The 17,908-nt window shown below is 41.6% G+C and overlaps 1 protein-coding gene across 1 annotated transcript in view; it reads left to right on the top strand.

The window, feature by feature from the left end:
- The window catches only part of CALCR (calcitonin receptor), a 161,085-nt gene that overhangs the window by 120,713 nt on the left and 22,464 nt on the right, over positions 1 to 17,908 (top strand). The window contains exons 8-10 of the mRNA XM_048305453.1: positions 10,613 to 10,766; positions 15,786 to 15,846; positions 15,949 to 16,015. Coding sequence (XP_048161410.1) covers positions 10,613 to 10,766; positions 15,786 to 15,846; positions 15,949 to 16,015 — 282 coding nt within the window. The remainder of the gene's footprint in view (positions 1 to 10,612; positions 10,767 to 15,785; positions 15,847 to 15,948; positions 16,016 to 17,908) is intronic.

The raw sequence follows: 17,908 nt of genomic DNA on the forward strand, positions 1-17,908 counted from the left end.
AGGACACGTGAAAAAACACTTATTTACATATACTGAAAATTTTGATTGTATCTGAATTAGAAATTATGCTCTTACTGGAACAGTGTTTATAGGAAGACATATCATCCATCACCTTCCTAAATGAGACTGACCCACAGTAGAAGGGTGATCTGTGGACAGCATTTCATGTTTTCCATTAAAACCTCCAGAAATATAAATAAAACTCTTGCTGCCAAATCCCTCAATATAATCTTACTCATCAGATCTGTTTTTTTCATTTTCTGTATTCCACAAGACTAGTAATTTTAATACTCAGTATTGATGGGGGTAAAGGGAAACTACAGTTAATGCCTGAAGGGGCAGCTCTGCCAATGAGAAACTGAGCAAATTCATCAGCTCCATGAGCACCAATATAAATATGCTTTTAGGGGAGGCTAAGTTTGGTCACCAATTTGTAATGTCTCAGTAATTAGAACCTCTTCCACAAAAGCTTTTAGAGATTTTACTGTATTTTGTTCACTTTCCTGTTCTACTAGAGATATCTGTTCTCTTCTTTCTGCGGGTTCTTCTGTAGCCTCTTCACATTTTATGTAGTAATTTCACCCTTGCTTCTGTCATTGTATGGTGTGGAAGTTTATATTTCAATTGCAGTTTTATAGAGGCCATGGCAAGGGCCAGTCCTCCACTTGTAGTTCCTAGGAGCCCTGTGTGGAGTCTCATGCTTGGCCATGTTATGTCAGAGAGTAAGGACACAGCATCTATTCAGGAACACTCCAATCTCACTGTCAAGTCCCATCTCATTTCCACACAGCTCCTTTAGGCCTTACTGTATAAACAATCTGTACACCCTCTTATATGGATGGGTTCAGTAGCAGAGCTGGTAAGGAAGAACCCAAAGCAATCCCTGTTTAATTACACACAGAGTGATTTCTTTTCCTCCTGGCAGCATCTGTAACTAACTTAGCTCTTGAACACGGGGGTGAGAGGATGGAGGCTGTTTTTCCCTCCTTGTGTAGATGTAGATATATTTTAAAGATCTTGAGCTATTTTACCACTCTAGCTGATGGTGCAACGTGCACTGTGTGTCTCTGGCAGGAGCACGCAGTCCCTTTCCCTTTGCAAGCGTTTCGCTAAGGTTGCTGACGCTGTGGGTATGAGGTGGGATGATGAACAAGGGGCACTTTGTTATCTGAACTGCCCAAAACCCACCTCCTGGAACAAGCAAGCCTTCTAACCAGTAAGACCCTTCCCATTCAGCATTACTAGTTAGAGCAAGAGAGCACAAAGGCTGGTGCCCGCTAACATTAAAATTTTTAAAGCAAGGCCATGGTAGTAGCAATATTAAAAAACCTAGCTTTCTCATGGACACTAGAACACTACAAATAATCTCTCCATTAAAAATTCAAGTGAAAACTGTGACTGCCCAGTTGTGTTAGGTTTTCCTCCCTATCACAGTTACAGCAAAACAGTAGAAATAAAACATTGAGCTGTGTGGGCAGATGAGGAGTGCATAAAGCACTGTTACTGTGATTTATGGGGTTCCAGGGGTTCCAGTATTGGTATTCCCCATGTTCCTAAAGGAATAGAGAGACAATGTAAGACAAGAAAACAAAGGAGATTTGCAGCATTTCAGAAAGAGTGTCAATTTTAGGGGTTTTTGCCATACCAATGCTACCTTCTCGTCTCTTCTTGCTTTCAGTTCCTGCTGATCTAGCCTGGCAGAGCCTGGGGGGTTTAAAACATATTTTTATCAAACGTGGTGGTCATAGATAATACCAGTGAAGATAAATGGCAAAACTGCTGCTCCATGTGACTTATCTTCCTTAGTTGCCTCAGCAGTCCCCCTCATAGAGCAGCAAAGGTGGAAACAGCAAAGGTGGAAATCCACAAAGGAAAGGGACATTTCGATCTTCTGAGTGGTTTCACGTATTATACTTGGGGTAGAGCTTCAAGAGGTGCCATTTTTCTTAAATAATTGGATTTTTTTTTTAATGTGACTATTTCCAGAACTTTCCTGTGGCTCTCAAAGCATCTCTGAAATCTTTTATCTTAGTACATCTCCTCCTCCATCCCGCTTCCATTAGATTAGTTGTAGGAGCCTCAGCAGCCAATTTAGCCACAAAGAGGTGACACAGAGCCTGGGCAATTGTGAAATCAATAGAATGAGAGTGAGAACATGAAGATTTGGCACTAATGTTGAGAGTTTGAGAGAAGTTGTCCCCTCTAAGAAGAATTTCTGAATTGAACAAAGCACCATATCACATTTCTGAGGTTCACAGTTGGGATGGTTGAGCCTGTGAGGTGCAAGCAAGCACAGTTCCTGATGTTCATGTGTGTACGGAGGGGTGACCACAGGAGGTGACAGGGAAAGGAAATTCCTACTCTATCTGTCTATGCCCCCATCCATAAAGGAAAACTGATATAAGGAGAGGACAGTGCTGCCATTGCACTCCTCTCGTATCAGCAGAATCACACTTCTCAGGGTGTAATTCTTTGCCTAACAGTATTTTCTGTCTAGACTCTCCCTTACCAGACCTGTCCAGTCCTTCTAAGCTGCAGGGGTGAGGAAAATGGAGCAGTACTGTACAGGATGCACAGGCATAGGATATCCTACTGTCCAGCTCTGGCACCCAGGCACAACCAGTGTGGAATCACTGTCAGAGTCCTATGCCTATGAGCAGAGAGCTGTGTGACCTTCCATGGAGGCAAGGACTGACTGTCACTTTGATTCAGGAACATGTGTTCACCTTTCAGAGTCGGAATTTGTTTTATGCCGGTGAATCATTTGCAAATGAAGTTTTTGCCAACAGTAAGCTCATGGCTCATGACCAGCACCAGGACTGTGCTGTGCCAGTTTCACTCTCACTGAAATCACTGGGTTGCACTAGCAAACACTGTGGTAATACAGATGTAAATCAGAATCTCTTCCTCCATCCTAGGAAAGATCAAGTCTTTCCCCTCCTACCAAGTTCAGTGAGATTAGTGCAGAGTAAGGCAGGGTGTGAATTCAGAACCAGACATATTCAATAAATTCTCACAAATTTTCCGGCTTAAAGAATACCTGGATTCATTTAAGACAGACCTCTCAGTGTCTAAATGGCATGAAGCAGAGCAGTAATTCCCATCATTTTCCCAAGGTGTCTCTCCAAGTTTTCCTTGCCGTATCTTTGAAAGGGTCTAACTGAAATGCGAGAAATTTGAGTATGAATTGCCCAAAAAGATTTTTCAAAATTTTTCAAAACATGAATTCTTTGTAAAGGAATTACCCTCAGAAGGACAGTACCATAATATTTCCAAACCACGGTATTCTCCCTGATACCATGCTGCCACAGATATTTTCCTCACTGGGATTTGTCTGATTAAATGGCAGTGCTTCCTGTGGAGGCAACTGCGTCTCAGTCCAAGAGACCACTTACCTCACTCTAAAGCAGGTGGCTAAATCAGGCCAGGTGAATTAAATGCAGAGTGCCCATTCCTCTCCAGAGGCTACATCATGCTGCACACCTGTACTATGAAATCAGACATGCCCTTCAATGACTGCTGTGCAGACCAGAGGTATTGCCCATTTTCAGCCATGATCCTGCTACCCTGTGCTTCTTGAAAGTATCTAAGACTAGAAGTAGCCTGAATCAGAAGAGAAAAAAATGAAAGAATATCAAAGTGCCTTTACAGATGACAGCCAAACATGTGAAATAAGGGTATGGAAGAAGAAACAGTAATGACTTCCAGCAGGAGTTAAAAATCAAGAGGCTTGGGTTAGTTATGTACATGACCTTTAAATTTAGTTGGCAGAATGAGCTATTGGCCAATAATAGGCCAGTTGTTTGGATAATTGAGCTCCTTTGCTCACCATTTCACCTCTGAGCTTATGCTTGCATACACCCAACCGACTGACTTCAGAATTCTCTGGCGTCCCCTTGGCCCAACATCCTTTGAAGGGCTGGTAGCTCTACCTAGCGGCAGGTTACCCTGGGAAAGACACTAGAACAGCATCTGAGTACGTCTGGAGAATTAAAACACTCATAAACATTTAAGGTCAGACATGTCTTACATTTGCACACCTGTTTTGCAGACACATACAGCTGACCTAGTCATCCCATGCTAAAGATAGACAAAGTTACATTCAGGGTGCTATCCATCTGGCTTATTTAAGATATATCCTTTAGGATGAGGTAATTTTTACTATAATCTCCATCACCTCTCTTGTTATCTTTTGATTACTGGAGAGACAGATTGGGTGTCTATATTTAGTATCTCAAATCCCGGTCATATCATTAGAAAACTCTTGGAGCATTTAACTGAATCGTGGAGTGGATATATCCACGTCATCGAAGCTATATGTGTACCTAGTTCCCAGGAAATCCTTTTGCAGGTCTAGATCTTGCACCTCAAACATAAGGTAGGTACACATGGCTGTTAGATATATTTCATGTAAACTTAAACTACCCTGGCTATGCCTGGATATAGATTTGAGTAACCTCTGCCTTGTCCTATCCTCCTGTGCCTGATGGCTCTTCCTCCTGGTGTGATGGTGGAGGACCAGTGCCTGGAATAGCGGGATTTTTATCGGCAATTACCTCCCTCCACGGTGAGAAGGTGGCAGCAGATCCTGTCCAAATGAAGAGCAGGTCACACCATTTTGTGTTATTTTTTACGAAACCCTTGTTTTCTCTCCCTCTTTGCTCTCCTCCATCACTCAGGCTCACATCTACAATGACTCCCTGAAAAGCTGCTTCCCTCTGGCAAGTGGCAACACCACTCAGAAACCAGGCTGATAAAACCCCTTGGGAATGATGAGGCTGTTTTGCTTTGCCTCACACCCTGCATCACACTTGCCATGGTGCATCCTGCAGGTGAGGAGCCAGTGGCTTCTGCACACTGAGGCAGTGCCAGATGTGCCACAATAACCCCTCGGGCTCTGCAGAGCTCAAAGCTGCAGTCCAGGGAGAACTACTGCTACAGCAGCCAGGACTCAAGTATGTGCAGATGTAGCTGTATTAATTACTGTCCTGAATGTGTAAATCTGGGCTGGCTGCTTTGCTATAGCATAGACATGGACACACATGCTGTTAAGAATATCCTCTATTGTTTAATTTCATATTTTGCTTTCTTGTAACACAAAACCTAGGAGCCCTCTGAGCAACTCTGTACATTTCGTTCTGTAAATTGTTTAAAAGTATATTAAAGCATTAATCTTCTTCCAAGCCCCAGTATGCCAGGTTTCTGACAAGATCACAGCTTAATGGATGACTCATTGCAGATACATTGTATAATGGTGTGATGTTCTGATAGTGATTTACAGCTGCAATACTTAGCACTGTCCTGCTTTGGAAAATCCTTTTATTGCTTGTTTGTGTAACATATGGATACTCGGAATTTAAGAATATTTTCATAGAATAGTGTTCTAATAATCAGAAAAAAAAAAACAAAACACAATGTTTAATGTCAGAGCACTAATCAAACTTGAAGATACTCCTTTAAAATGCTAGGTTTAGAATGTTTGAGAATATACTGTATTGCCTTCAAGCTGAATTTGAATAAATCATGTCTGGCCTCCATGGCAAGCAGGAACCTCTTGGAGGGGGGTCCTTTGCTGCCATGCACTGGTGAGGTTTCCCAGAGGTGAAGAGGAACTAGAATGGTAAGGTCAAATATGTTTATTTCCCTTTAAACAAAGTGCACAGCTGTAGTGAAGGCTCATATAGCTGGCTTGGTTTAAAATCGATAACCTTGACTGGCCTTTTCTCAGCAATTTATTTGAAATGTCAGTCGGGGGCATTTCAATGGACAGAGAGCACTGGAGAAGACATATTTCATTATGCATGCTGAGGGGCTTTCCCACACTTGCTTTCCATAGGGCAGGCTCTCTGGGTTTGACAAGGACTGGTGTAAAACACAGACCTCCCAACCTGCCAACCTGAGTTCCTTTACCAAGGAAAGCACCGCAGAAATGAGCACGCATGGGAATCTGTACGACTTTACTATGCCAAAACAGAGTCAGGCCTTTTGCCCTGGCTGAATTACTAGGACAACCTCCTCAAACAATTAGCAGGTTTATTTCATATTACATTTTGTTACTATTGAAAGTGAACTTCTGGGGTTTATGTAGTTGAAGAGTTTTGTCTTGAATTGCCCTGATGAGTAAAGATGGTAATTAATGGTGCAGTTTGCTGTCCATAAACTATTAACCAATAACCAAGGAGAGCCTTAAGAGAGAAATGACAAGCACATATGATGAGAGGCTGCTGATGAGATTAGCTGAGGAGAGCACTATGCCAATTACATTATTGTGCAATTGCAGGGTCCTGCATAGGCAGATGGACCTTTGGGACTCCTTTGGCAGGACTGGAACATTAACTGTTTACAGTATGCCAATATATCCTGCAAAACATCACAGACACCGTTTCTAGCTCTTTCTTGTAAAAGGAGAGTAAATTGTTTTATTTCTCCTCTGGGAAATGTTCCAGAATCCTTTTGAAGTGCTTATGTTGCATACTGCAGCTGTGGTGTTTACAAGAGTTCCATAACTCTCTACAAGATTTGCAAGTGAGAAGAATATGACTGGCTGTATTTCTATTGACCCCTTTAGCCCCTGAGTAGTTAGGCCACAATTTAAGGTCATTGCAGGGTGTTTTTATGAGGAAGGAGAACTAGCAAAAATGGAGATCTTTCTTCTTGGGTACTGTCCTGCAGATCTGTAAAGAACCTTTCTCATCTTCTGTGTCCATCAATGCAATGCAAACACATGGCCAGAAGCAGCCTCTTTGCTTGCAGGTTGAGTTTCTTTTCTACGTCGCATTCTGCCAAAAAAAAAGTTCATTCTAGGACATCCTTCCAGAAGCACAAAAGGAGCTGCTTTCTCAGGTGGTTACCTGACTTCGAGGGCTGGTAATTTTTTCCTGACAATTTTTTCACACTTCCCCTTGCTATAGCCACCAACTTGTGCAGGACAGTGCTATCTGCTTCCAGACTCTCAAAAAGAGGAGCATTTGTTTATTCCTTTGCTCAGGAGACAGGCACACCAACCGGCGCAACAGTAATGGGGCTGCACCAGAAAGGACCTGCTGTTTCGTCTCAGCCTGTGCTGCTCATGAGTTAAAACCCACTAGCTTCAGTCACCTGCACACCTTCAGACTGAAAAGCTCATGACTTTTAACTCTGCTTCAGAGTGTGAAGGTGCTGCAATAGTCCTTTCCTGGGTTTGACTGTGCTGCTTATTGTACAAGACACAACAGAACAGAGCCTCTGCCTCAAAGAACTTACAATAAAACTTTTGTCTTCAGTAGAAAACAAACTCCCTACACATGTTTTTATCTCAAAGTTAACAGTCATAAAACTGTAGAATCATGGAATGGTTTGGTTGGAAGGGACCTTAAAGATCATCTAGTTCCAACAGCCCTGCCGTGGGCACGGACACCTTCTCTTAGACCAGGCTACTCAGAGCCCCATCCAACGTGGTCTTGAACACTTCCAGGAACAAGGAGTCTACAACATCTCTGGGCAACCTGTTCCAGTGCCTCACCACCCTTATAGTAAAAATATCAGTCTTTATAAATTATAGGTATCAGTCTTTATATATTACAGTAAAGATTTATAAATTATAGTAAAGAAAACAATCAGTTATCAAGCAGTAAGCAGGCGGAAGATTTGCTTCTGTATCATCTTGCTGTTTTATTTTACTTGTTTCTGTAAGAATAAACAATATATAAAACTTACTACTTTTGCAATTTTCTCAGTTAAGACTAATGTACATCAAGGTGTTGGTTACATTTGTCGTATTTTATTTGTACCAATCCAATTCTTATCAGTAAAAGGGTCATCTCTTTTTCTTGCTCCGACCTTAGAAAAACAGTTTCTTTATAGTAGGAAAATACTTCCATTGCATCACTTAGCCCCAGCTGAAACAGGCTGCATTTGTTAGCTCATGCAAAGCAAAGACTGATTCTTTTTTCTCTTTGAATAATATGAATTTAACATAATTTATCTCAATGCACTGTTGTGCTTAAACTCCTTATAATAGATTTTGCAGATAAATTCTTAAATTAATGTGATGTGTATCAAAGTACTTGTCACACCAGTCCTTTATTCTTTGCCAAGGGTTTTCTTACTTCTTTAACTTATTACATCAGAAGTGATTACAGTCCTCAAGAGTCATGTGTTGTCTGCATGCCCATTGCTCCAAAGGATAAGTAAAAGATTTCATTTTTAAAGCCAAAAGTCATAGTTCAGATGGGGGGTACACAGAAGAAAGAAATGTTGGGAAATGAAGCAAATGGAGCTCAGCTCTGCAGCTGTCAGGGAATGTGTTTCTATGTGTGCATTTCTTTGAGCTACAGATAAAAGTTCCAGCAAAGACTGACTTGGTTCTTGTGGAAGGTATGTTCAGTCAGTGTCTGCTCAGAGGGTTGGTGAGCAGTGCATACAGCTGGCAAAGAGAAGCAAGGATCATCCACAGTAACCTTCCTTTCAGTTGAAACAGGGAAAGCATTAAGTCAAAATGACAGGTTTGAGAAGTATCATGGATTTTATTGCAGAACTCACCATCTGTGCTCAGCTCCCCTCCACCTGCCAAGCTGCAGGCAAAGTTGTTCCTAGAGCCCAGGTGACTGGATGGAGCACTGGGACAATTTGGCCCTGGCAGGAGCAGGACCAGCCTGTGTGCGACACGCAGGCGCTCTGAGTCACTCGCACTGAAGCCACCATGAAAATGATGCCTCGAGCCCTCAGGTGGCCCCCCTGACCTGCAGCTCCTCCTGCAAGGGACAGGAGACCTCCACAAGGGACATGTTGCTGGACCAGCCCAAATCTCAGACACGGAAAACTGCTGTGATGGCTCAGGAAGTTTGCTTACATTTTAGAGGCCAGGGTGGCTGGCTGATGCCAGGGAGGGTGCCACCTGAATCTGTGTGCAGACTGAGGAAACTGCCTGTCAGGCAAGGCAGTCCTTGCAGGTATGGGTGATCCATAAGGGGAGAACGGAGAAAGGTAAGCCACCAGCTAGGAGGCTGCACTGAGCATGGGCAAGGGAACAAGGAAGGAAACATATTGACCCAGACCTGTGAAAAACAGTCCATGATATAAGAGCCTTAATGAATACTTTTGCCCACAGAAGAAGGAGCAAATATATCTTCCCTTTTCACTTGTTTTGGTGGTTGTGGTGGTGGTTGGTTGGGTTGGGTTCAGTATACAACCCTTTTTGGACACATTTTTAAGAACTGTTCAGGTACAGTGTGGAAGAAAGAACAGTCTGTTCTGTCTTATGTGGTGAGCAGAAAAAATGAATTACCAGAAAATAAAAATCAGTTCTTTGCACTAATCTTGTCAGAATCCTATATCCTAACCTATCAATAAACCTATATTTTCATGAACATCAAGCTGCACTGTAAATATTGAAAAAGAGTTAATACACATGTTCAGGCAATTGGGAATGTTTTTCAGCAACTGAAGTTGGTGGACTGGATGGCTAAGAAGCTTTTCTGATCCAGAGGGGCGGTCCAGACAGATGCAGAACATGCAGTCCCCTGTCTGCTGAACTGCTGAAACGTCTCTTGAAAGAGACAAGTGAATGCTAATAACATCTTGTGGAGCCCAGGTAGTCAGCTTGGAAAACATCTTCAGAAGTTAAGGGAAAGGAGTATTTACCTTTGGCCACAGATGATGACTGTTAGTTTACCATCACTGCTGTGACCTCAGGTTTCCAGGTAGCATGTGATGTTCCTCAGAAGCGGTGGGTCTGTGTCAGCACAGCAATGCCTGCCCACTCCTCCTGGCCCTCCTGGGTGGTGGTGGCAAGGAAGTCCACGTACAGGACCTCACTGCCCTCCCTAAGAAAGCAAATGGACATGAGAACCATTCAGAAGAGCAGCAGCACTATCCCTCACCAGCTGGCGCTCCAGTAGTGGACACAACATGCTTCCCTCCATCATCTGCCCACTGCTTCCCAGAAATTTGAAGACACAATCCCTTGTCAAGGTCTAAGTCTGCAGCCTCGTCTGAACCATGCATGGGAACCACTTCACCAGCTCCATTTAGCTCCACGTGTCAGTTTGTTAGTTCATAAAAATAGAGCAAAGCTCTCACCTCACAAAGCAGCAAAGACAGTATCCCTGGTACCCTACAAAAAGAATCTCTGCTGACACCAAAACTTGCACTTTCCAAAGGAATTACTTCAGAGCTGGGGGCTGTTTAAAGCATAAATGACTCTGGCTTAGAAGACAGACCTGAAAAAAAACTTTTCTAAGTTTGGTCAAAAGGAAATCACCCAAATTGGAGCTCGATCTTATTGTCTTTTTCACAGCCCTCCTTTGACCTCTAGAACAAGTTGCTTGTTTCAGTTCTAAAGAAACCATCAGATTACTGACTTTTGAAGGAATTTTTTTATTTTGTGGTACCTTTTGGAGTGCTCTTATCATAATTCTGTTCTACATTGTGAGGGCTCTTCCTTTAATTCACCTTTTATAAAAGTTGAAAATCCCTCTCACTGGTGGGTGCTGAAAAAAAGCCCCAAAAAACAGAAGACCTGGGAATTTTTGTTCCCCTTTGCTTTCTTATAGCATACTAGTAACATTTGTCATTGCCTACTTAAATGCAAAATGCTGGTCAAGTGTGTGACTTTCTCTCATTTATCTGACAGGTAAGCTGCAAAGTGCTGCAATTCTTTCATCAGTACATGCTGGGCTGCAACTACTTCTGGATGCTCTGCGAAGGCATTTATCTTCACACGCTGATCGTGGTGGCAGTGTTTGCTGAGGAACAGCGTTTGCACTGGTATTACCTCTTGGGCTGGGGTATGTATGTCACCATTTGTAGCAAGAGGGTCAATACTTTCAGATGTTTAAATTCTTCTAGCACTTATATAGCACTTATGATCTAGTTTATATCACTAGATCACAGCTTAAGATTGAGTTATTGGATCCTAAATTTGAGTGCATATAGTTGCACAGGCTTAGAGACTTACAAAAACCAGAAAGAAGCGTATTTTTTATTTGCTGCATCTTGGGATTTGCAGAAAGAAATGCTTATGTTCTATTAAGAAAAGCTATGGGAGAAAATATGTTTCTATTCAAATATATCTCTTGTCTAAAAAAAGTTGTTTATTTTTGTCACTTATATGCAAAAACAGGAATGCGTGACAGTACCTAGAAAGTATAATTTTCCTGGAATCAAGAGGAAGGATCAATATCTATGTCTCACAAAGTGAAGCAAACACAGCATATGAAAAGAGGAACCAGAATTTCTCTGGAAGTGAATCCAGTATCAGATATATTTTAGCATATGTTGTTTTAGAGGAAAAAATTTGATTTTGCCTACTGCATAGATAATGGCTTTGCTGTCAGGACTGTTTTTGTCCAACAAGAGACAAGAGATCTCTAAAGCATTTCAGAGAAACATACAGGTGTCAAAAAGCAAATCTCAATGATGTTCTACGAGAGTGGTTACAAATTTGTGCACAATGGATGCAAACTGCATGTGGTCACGTGCATATTGCCCAAGGAACGATGACTAGGTCTGGTTCTTCATCTCCAGATATGCAAACTCTTCTGTTTTCACTAAGGGACCCCTTGCTTTTTTAATGGGTAGCAGCAGCAGATATTTTTCCTTTGGACTGTCTCGTCCAAGAGAAGACCATATAAATATAACCAGTATATTACAATTAAGTTTCTTTTACATTTAAATCACTGTTGTAAATCAGTGTTGACAGAAAATCAATATCAAGAGCTTTTTTCCAATTTGGCAACCATGAATCTCTGGCCTCATTCCAATTTCTGGTAAGGCAGTTCCCATGTCTTGAAACCACTGGTGCAGCAAAGCAGCAAATGATGGACCTTTATCCATTGGCCCACTGCACATAGGGATGTTCTTGCAATCCCTGTCTGAAGCAGATACAATTTATTCTATATTTGCTATCCTTTTTGGTGAAGTTGTGCTTTTTCAAGATTATTTCATTTACAGCAGGAAAACAGAAACATAGCCCTATTGCTTAAACCAAGAAAAATTAGGAATTTTTAGATTAGATTAACAGATAATCAGATAATTAAGTAATTAGATCAGAGGAAAATGACCCAATTCTACATGTTCTGAAAAAACTTAAAACACTATCTTCAAACACAAATTAGGCATCCAATAGTTGATCCTAAATAGGCAGTAACAGCAAAGTTATCCCCTATTTGGATTTTCATTTTAAAGTCTGGTAATTTATTTTTCTTTTATGATACAAGGCTTAGTGCTCTCTGGATACCTACATTAGATACCAAGAAAATTAGCATGATTTTCTAGTTTATATAGATTGTAGTGCCAGACAGCCATCTCCAGGCATGTAAGAATTTGTCTTTGGTTGGTTTTGTTGGGATTTTTGGGGTTTTTTAATGACAACACCAGCATGCACTCTTTTTTCTAATGAGAATGGCATCTTTTCTAAGAAGAGAGACACCTGTCATGCTTTTGGAATTAAAAGTATGTGGGACGTTATCAGCTCTTAAATGAAGACAACCTTCCTGAAGAATTCTAAATCAAGTTAAAGTTTCTGGACTTTGTCAATCCAAATAGCTGAGTCCTCTTGGAGAGAGGAACTGTGTTATCACAAAAATCTCATTGCTCAGAATATTTGAATATAAAAAGTCTCATAGGGCTCTGAAACAGTAGCCTGATGTGAAGAATCATTTTAAACGTTTGCTTCCAGACAAAGCTTTTTCCATTTTCATGTCTTGCAGAACAAGGCTTCCCAAAATGTGTCCCTCCATATCCAATTTGCAAGAGGAATATGGTCATAGACATTTTCTTTTCTCGTGACATTCAATTTAGGCAGTGCAATTTAATGCAACTGTGGCATCCAGCCTGCAATGAAAGTTTACAAGCCAGCTGTAGTAGTGCTGAGAATGACACCAGCAGCGTGGTGGGTAATTCAGTGAAGTTACCTGATAAGACACACATCTGTATCTGCAGCACTGCCCAAAAAATGAAGAGGGTAGTGGCTATGGTAATAGGGCCCTGATAGCTTGAGAAGGAAAAAGTTATTTTAAATGAGCATAACTCTTGACAATGGTGTCTGCAGCCTTTTTAATGAAACTATGTGAATACTTCCACAAAAAAAAAAGGTAATGGTTAGCACCTCCTAACTGTAGTAGAAATATTATTAATAGCAAAATGGTCCAGTTAGGACTATCTGGTGACCCCTTAAGTCTGCATGAATCAGTGTAATTCCACTGATTCCAGAAGGAGTAGTAACACAGTCTAACTTTAAACATCCAGCAGTGTTAATCAGTGGAGAGAGATATGCTTCTCCAAAGGAACCAAGGCAGTCTGTGCTCTGAATTACAATTCAAGACATCAAGGCAAACGTACAAGATAGAGTTACTCGTTATTTATTGCTATTGCTAATCCCTATGCAAGAAGATCTGGCTTATTTTATTTGGAAAAATCACTAATGACATTTGTAAAATAGCTTTATAAAGAAAATTAAAATCTGAGCAAATATAAAAACTTCTACAAAAAGTTTGAGGTGACTGAATGGAATCTGACGTGGGCAGATGTATTTCAAGGCTGATGCCGTCAGTTCACCCCTTCTCTGGGAACTGCTGCTGGGGATGTCATTTCTTGTTTGTTATTGTTTCACTGGGTCAGGAAATCACCGTCAGGCAGGACAATAAAACAGTATCAACTGTGTGCAACAATATAGTCCGTTCTGGCTGCTTCGGCAGCTTCACTCAAATAAAGGTGAAAAGGGAATCATTAATTTGGACAGTGCTGGAGCTGAGTGCCTTCCAAGTTGTACTGGGAATACTGACCTAGTTGCTAGTTTGTGCTGTAAAGGACCTGGAATGACCTAAAGGGATATATCTGTTCCTGGGACAGCTGAGGTAACACCTGCCCTGTGTTATTCACTGTTCACCATGTGGAGGTGGGACTCTGTAGTGGTACCTGTCACCATGACCGCATAGTCCTTGATGATCCACTTCGGTAACTCTTTGCCTTCTGGCCCTTTACAAGAGAAGAGCAACATTTAGCCCTAGAAGAGCCCATCCAGCCTGCAGCTGGAAATCTGAGCCATAGAAAGTCATGAGCTTCTTAGCCTGTAACTGGCTAATGAAGACTTTCCATTGCATTCTTGAGATTTGCTTTTGAGTTTGTTGAGCCAAATATCCTAGGCTAATGCATTTAACAGAAGAAAAAAGCTCTTTTTGCATCATGTGGCATGCTCTACTTGCAAATACTTCAGGCCACAGTTTTCAGCTGAAGCATTTTTGCTGTAACAGAAAGGCCCCTTAAAAATTGCATTTCAATCTTTTAATGAAACTGACCCAGACTTGCTCCATTTCCCCATCAAAACTATGTTTTCAAGCTGTCAACCCCATCAGCTCACCCTGAGGTCATAAGCTCCTTTCTTTTTTATTCTGTGCTTTTTTTTGTTTTGCTGTGCATCATCAACCAAAAAAGGCATTCTTCAGACAGAGGCCAAGTCATCATTTTCTAAAACCATATAAAGGAGAAGGCAATCCAGTTTGTTCTCCCACAGCTGCATTGTCCTCTCAAGGTAAATTGCAAGAACTTTTTTTTTTGCAGTAGAGTAAGCACCTATTGCTTAAAGATACCTGGAGACATAAGAGTGCCCTATTTATGTATTTTTGGACCTTATTCTCACTCCCCACAATGTGACTAAGGATCCTCCATCTCTTCTAAACATTTTTATAAAATCACTAACATGAAAAAACCAGGAGCTGTCTTCTTCCCTCTGTGATTAATCATGGTATTGACAGGATATTTTCACACGTTTTCATTTACAATTATAGAATATCCAAAGCTCAGTAGAAAGGTCCATGGTTTATAGGGAACAGGCAGCAGTAGCACCAAAGGTGTGCACCAAGCTCTCTGCACAGGGCAGACAAGGCAGTAGATCATGTCCAGCTCTCTGTATGCGCAAGGCAGTACAAACTGGGGTCAGCACTGTGGTGCAGGCTCCCCAGTTCCAGGTTTCTAACCTGTCAGAGAGGGACATGGCAGTTAAGCAAGCTGAAGGGAAACGAACAGGAGTGGACCAGACTGTCATTCTCAGTGTCAGGCTGGAAATAAGAATTTGAGCTTTCCACTTTGTTAAGCATGGCACGTTGCCAAGCCCAGTGCAAATTTACTCCCATCAGCTCCCTGTCAAAGCCTCCTCTGAGGTGTCACAAATAAGTCAGGATGTGTGAATTTATGGTATTCACAGCTCCTCTCCCTGCAGAGATAAAGCTGCATAGAGTGGGCTTGGCTGCACAAAGGCTAGGAACCTACAGGAGATATCACAAATCCCCATCCCCCAAAAACCTCCTGGCTCCAAACACTTTCTCATGCCATTGGCTCCAAAAGAGAAACTCTTCACTCTGTTTTTTATTGCTCCATAATCTGGCATGCAAGTCAGTGTACCTCTCTCTTGCTCAACAGTTATTTACATGATTTTAACAAGTGTCCCCGGTTTCCTGAGGGAATACTGCTCTGAGAACAGAATGATCCCTACAGCCTTCCCGCACTGCCTGCTCACACCCTTCCCTACACAAGCCACAGCAATGCAGGGGAGCCTGGCAGCAGCTTTGAGACATTCAAGGAGAGCATGGTCTGTGGGCTTTTCTTCTCCTTTTGGCCTGCCTTGAATGTTAATCCCTTTTGCATCTCACCACTGAGGTGCTGCCAGGGTCTGAGTGTGACGGACTAACAGTTCTTCCCTGAAACGTGATTTCATACGTTTTGTGAACAAGAGACTTTTTAGTGTGTGAGACACATGAAATTCAAGCTAAACAAATACCAAGACTGATCCATAACTTTAATCATTTCAGGGTTCCCTTTAGTGCCAGCATCCATTCATGCAGTTGCAAGAGCCAGATACTTCAATGATAAGTGAGTAGCATGTCTGTTTTTGAAGGAACTTAGCATTATTTAACTGTGCAGCAAATTTTATTCAAGTCAAAAATAAATGTTAATGTTGTATTTCTTCTCCAGCTGCTGGATGAGTGTTGACACATACTTGCTTTATATTGTTCATGGACCTGTAATGGCAGCTTTATTGGTAAGAATATTATTTGGTATCAGCAGTATAATAATTATTTTAGAAATGATGCTAACCTGAACAAAATAGAAGCTTCTGTACTATAAGTATTTTGGTCAAGACTCAGAAGAAACTAGAGGTTTTCTCTCTTCAGTGTTACAAAGGACAGGCTCACAACACTTTATTCCAGTGAGACTTATTTGGGACTGAATACACTGCATTTATGTGACATCAATTATTTAGCTGTGTCTCAGCTGAGGCGAGCTGGTGGCTCAGCATGAGTTTTGCTGGTCACTGACCTGGTATGTCCAAAGGCAGGGAGCTAAAAGAGTCCAGGGGAAGAACTGGACTGGGCTGTCTGAGTAGGAGGACAAGATTCAAAATGCAGCTTGGCAATGTGCATACGTATAACATCTGGTATGCCAGTCATGCAGTTTGGCATGGTAACCCTGACCCTCCTGAAAGGCACAGAAAGGGTTTTAGTCAACCCGAGCCCCAAGCTCATCTCAGTGTGTCATCCAAGATGCACTTTCAGCTTTTGATCTGCCTCTTACTTGCAAACAACTGCGTGGACGTATCTGCAATTATTCCCTCAGAGATCAAACAATAGTGCAGTGAGTACTGGGAACACCTTTGAATAAACAACTTTCCATCTCATAGTTTAAAAAAACAAAAACCTTTCCACCCTTTCTGGAGCAGCAGTTTTTAACATTAGCTATGTGAAGCGGCCCATCCTTCCCTGCCATATAGGTTGTTTGTTGGTCCCATAGAATCACATTTATTGTGGGTTTATTGGCTCAATCTTGATTGTATCTCCTATTGTAATGCCAATTACCATCTGAGAGAGGCCATTTAGCCTTTATTTTTGTCATTATGATCCCATATTGGCCACAAAGAAAAAAGAAGCAACTGTTTTTTAATGGAAAAAGAGCAATCTTTAGCTGTTTTCAAAGTAAGACATTATAATTTCTGTATCATGTTTATGTCATTTCCAGTCATTTTTCTTGTGAAGATGTCAATGTCTACAGAATGTCCTGCTTGATTTGCTACAAAAATCCCATAGTGACAGATTGATTCCAAAGAGTTGAGGATTTTTAGCTTTTTTAAGTCTTTCTTTGACTTTTCACAGTTACTTTCAGAAAATCTAAAAGTGGAGGTTAAGCAGAGTGAGTGAAGTCAGAATTGGATGGAGAATAAGGGCTACATTTAATGCTGAATGGGACCTCAGAAGTAATTTATTACTCCTCTTTTCCAGTAGAGCACAAATGTAAAACAGTTGAAAGGTCTCCCAGTGTAGTTTGAAAGCGGTAAAATGCTTTACCAGAGCTTTCTGATTCACCGTTCTGAAAAAAATCAGCTGAAATTTCTGGTACATAGATGTGATTTGAGCTCTTGAAATATCTATGGAAGTTATACAACTTACATACTTATTTCAAAAAATTAGCAGGAAAAAGAAAGTCTATTAAAGCTCAGAAGTGTCAGTGCCTGATTTTACTGTAGCAGACTAGAAAAGAGTGATCTGGGTACACTGGAGACCAAGGAGGTCTGTGATGTCAAGGACGTCCACAGGGTAACCACTGAGCTCATCATCAGCCTGGGTCTGCCCTCCCTCTTCCTGCAGGTTCTCAGCATATCCCACAAGGAGCTCTCTGTGAAGCCAGGACCAAGGGCAGGTTACTTGATGCTGGGATCAGATTTCCAGAAATAATTGAGGAGAGAAGGTGCTGAACTACTTGGCATCACTGACCATAAGGGTCAGGGGCAAAATTTTCTGGTATCTGGAGTTTCTGCCCTGGGACAGCAACTGTTACCTGTTCCCTGTGGGTAGAGTACCACGGGGTCCCTGCAGTCTGGTGGAGCAAAGGGATGGCCTAGGTTTTCCTCAAGAGCAGCCTTACACTCCTGGTCACACAC

Source organism: Corvus hawaiiensis, chromosome 1 (genome assembly GCF_020740725.1).
Source record: "Corvus hawaiiensis isolate bCorHaw1 chromosome 1, bCorHaw1.pri.cur, whole genome shotgun sequence".
Lineage (NCBI taxonomy): Eukaryota > Metazoa > Chordata > Aves > Passeriformes > Corvidae > Corvus > Corvus hawaiiensis.